Raw genomic sequence first — 2,930 nt, 5'->3', positions numbered from 1 at the left:
TTATGAATCTGTCCCTCCAGCATGTCCTATTTATTTCAGTGCTGAGGTTCAAGTCTCTCGAGCGTGTAGCTCGATGGGATTTGGATTTTCTGAGGTGCAGCATGTCCATTACTTCCGGGTTGGACATGGCTTTATACGTCAGGCACAGATCGCCTCTGAGCAGGCGGTATGCCACTGAGTAGAGCTGGAGTTTCTTTTGCTGAAACCTTGGGTTTGAGCATCCCCCTTGACTAGAGTACATCCTTCTTTATTAAATCTGTCAGTGGATGCAGCACTGTTAACAGATCTGATGTGAACTTGCCCAAGAAATTCATCATGCTTATGGCCTGACATAGCTCAGCTACACAGGTTGGACTCTTTAGGTGTGCTAGTCCTCTAACCTTGTTTTAATCTTACCTGATTCCACTAACACGTATGCTGTGACTGAAATATTGGATCTCAGACTTTCCAAAATAACATTTGTCTCTACTTCTCTTCAAACCTTAGCTTGTAATGGTTTGGAGCACTACCCTCAATTTCATGTAATATGCTTATTAGGAACAAATACTAGCACATCATCCATGACAACAACAACACCTTCATGCCTTTTCTACAGATTGCTCATCGTATGTTAAACTATTTAAGTTGGTGAAACTATACCAAATAGCAGCCTGCTAAAACAAAATCTTCTGGATGAAATAATGAAAGCGGTTAGGTTTTGACTGTCTTTCTCTAAGGTTATTTGACAAAACCCACCTGAAATGTTTAAGTGGAGAACACTTTAGTATCTATCAGCTTTGGTGCTCTGTGTTGTAGCATAGGCAGAACAGACCTCTCTCATAAAGGCATCATCTAACTATTTCAAGTCTTTGCAGACTCTTATGTTGTCATTCTTTTTAATGACTGAAACCATGGGAGCACACCGGCCCATTGTCTACCATGGGAGCACACCAGCCCATCGTCTACCATGGGAGCACTCCAGCCCATCATCTACCATGGGAGCACTCCAGCCCATCGTCTACCATGAGTGCACTCCAGCCCATCGTCTACCATGGGAGCACACCGGCCCATTGTCTACCATGGGAGCACACCAGCCCATCATCTACCATGGGAGCACTCCAGCCCATCATCTACCATGGGAGCACTCCAGCCCATCGTCTACCATGAGTGCACTCCAGCCCATCGTCTACCATGGGAGCACACCGGCCCATCGTCTACCATGGGAGCTCACCGGCCCATCGTCTACCATGGGAGCACACCGGCCCATCGTCTACCATGGGAGCACACCGGCCCATCGTCTACCATGGGAGCACACCGGCCCATCATCTATCATGGGAGCACACCAGCCCATCCTCTACCATGGGAGCACACTGGCCCATCGTCTACCATGGGAGCACACTGACCCATTGTCTACCATGCGAGCACACCAGCCCATTGTCTACCTTGGGAGCACACCAGCCCATTGTCTACCATGGGAGCACTCCAGCCCATCGTCTACCATGGGAGCACACCAGCCCTTCGTCTACCATGGGAGCACACCAGCCCATCATCTACCATGGGAGCACACCAGCCCATCATCTACCATGGGAGCACACCAGCCCATCGTCTACCATGGGAGCACACCAGCCCATCATCTACCATGGGAGCACACCAGCCCATCATCTACCATGGGAGCACACCAGCCCATCGTCTACCATGGGAGCACACCAGCCCATCATCTACCATGGGAGCACACCAGCCCATCATCTACCATGCGAGCACACCAGCCCATTGTCTACCTTGGGAGCACACCAGCCCATTGTCTACCATGGGAGCACTCCAGCCCATCGTCTACCATGGGAGCACACCAGCCCTTCGTCTACCATGGGAGCACACCAGCCCATCATCTACCATGGGAGCACACCAGCCCATCATCTACCATGGGAGCACACCAGCCCATCGTCTACCATGGGAGCACACCAGCCCGTCTACCATGGGAGCACACCAGCCCATCGTCTACCATGGAAGCACACTAGCCCATCGTCTACCATGGAAGCACACCAGCCCATCGCCTACCATGGGAGCACTCTAGCTCATAATTTGCCATGGGAGCACATCAGCCCATCATTTGCCATGGGAGCACACCAGCCCATCATCTACCATGGGAGCACTCCAGCCCATCATCTACCATAGGAGCACACCAGCCCATTGTCTACCATGGGAGCACACCAGCCCATCATTTCATTTACACTTTCAGTCATCCCAAATGCTTGCATTCATATCAGTTCTGCCTCTGCTTCAGATAGTATAGGAGACGGTACTCTTTTGGGTGTGGTCATATTTCTGTAGCTGAAGCTATACCAAATATTTTTATCTTAATTTTCACTGGCTGAAAGTTCAGCAAACCAACGTAACCCTAGCCATCCACATTAATGTAATGTATTCTGGCCAGCAGCTCCTACCTGCATGCTGTAATGATACTGAGGAGGTTATTTATATATGAGCCTCCCAGCTCATAAATGCAGAGCTCATACTTGTGTCCCTTCCATTGAAGCACGGCTAGAAATGTACCAGTGCACTTGCGTTTGCCTCCAGGGCTGTACATTTCCATTTCTGCTTCATGCAACTACAGATGATTTGAGATGCTCCTGTAGGTACCAGATGATACTACTATAACATCAGCCCATGCATCCGTTTTAAAGCTTTCTGGGGTTCCACGAATCAGGAGTTTAAGTCTGATTCAGTGTTTGACATAGCAGCCACTGACCCAAACAAAGTGCACTCTGGACAGTTTTCTTGTTTTTTTTTTCTTAGTGGCTATTTCTTTCATTAATTTAATTTTATAAATGACAGCAAAAGGTCCCGCCTTGTTGCATTTCCTACACCTTCTGTCATGTGCAGCACACTTCTCTGACACATGTGAAGAAATCACATCTAATGCATTTACCAAGCTTGCAGTCACTCATTTCTCA

The 2,930-nt window shown here is 48.7% G+C and overlaps 1 protein-coding gene across 1 annotated transcript; it reads left to right on the top strand.

The window, feature by feature from the left end:
* Positions 1-890: 890 nt before the first annotated feature.
* Positions 891-1,994, top strand: LOC122792366 (putative proline-rich protein 21). The gene has a single exon (XM_044060157.1). It carries the CDS (start codon positions 891-893, stop codon positions 1,992-1,994), a length of 1,104 nt encoding a protein of 367 aa, XP_043916092.1.
* Positions 1,995-2,930: the final 936 nt, after the last annotated feature.

The sequence above is a fragment of the Protopterus annectens genome, chromosome 1.part2 (assembly GCF_019279795.1).
Source record: "Protopterus annectens isolate FY-2018-M chromosome 1.part2, PAN1.0, whole genome shotgun sequence".
Taxonomy (NCBI): Eukaryota; Metazoa; Chordata; order Ceratodontiformes; family Protopteridae; genus Protopterus; species Protopterus annectens.
This window is presented reverse-complemented; position numbering and strand designations above follow the sequence as displayed.

Coding starts and splice junctions, on each gene's coding strand:
- LOC122792366 (XM_044060157.1), top strand. CDS start 891: ATGGGAGCACACCGGCCCATTGTCTACCATGGGAGCACACCAGCCCAT.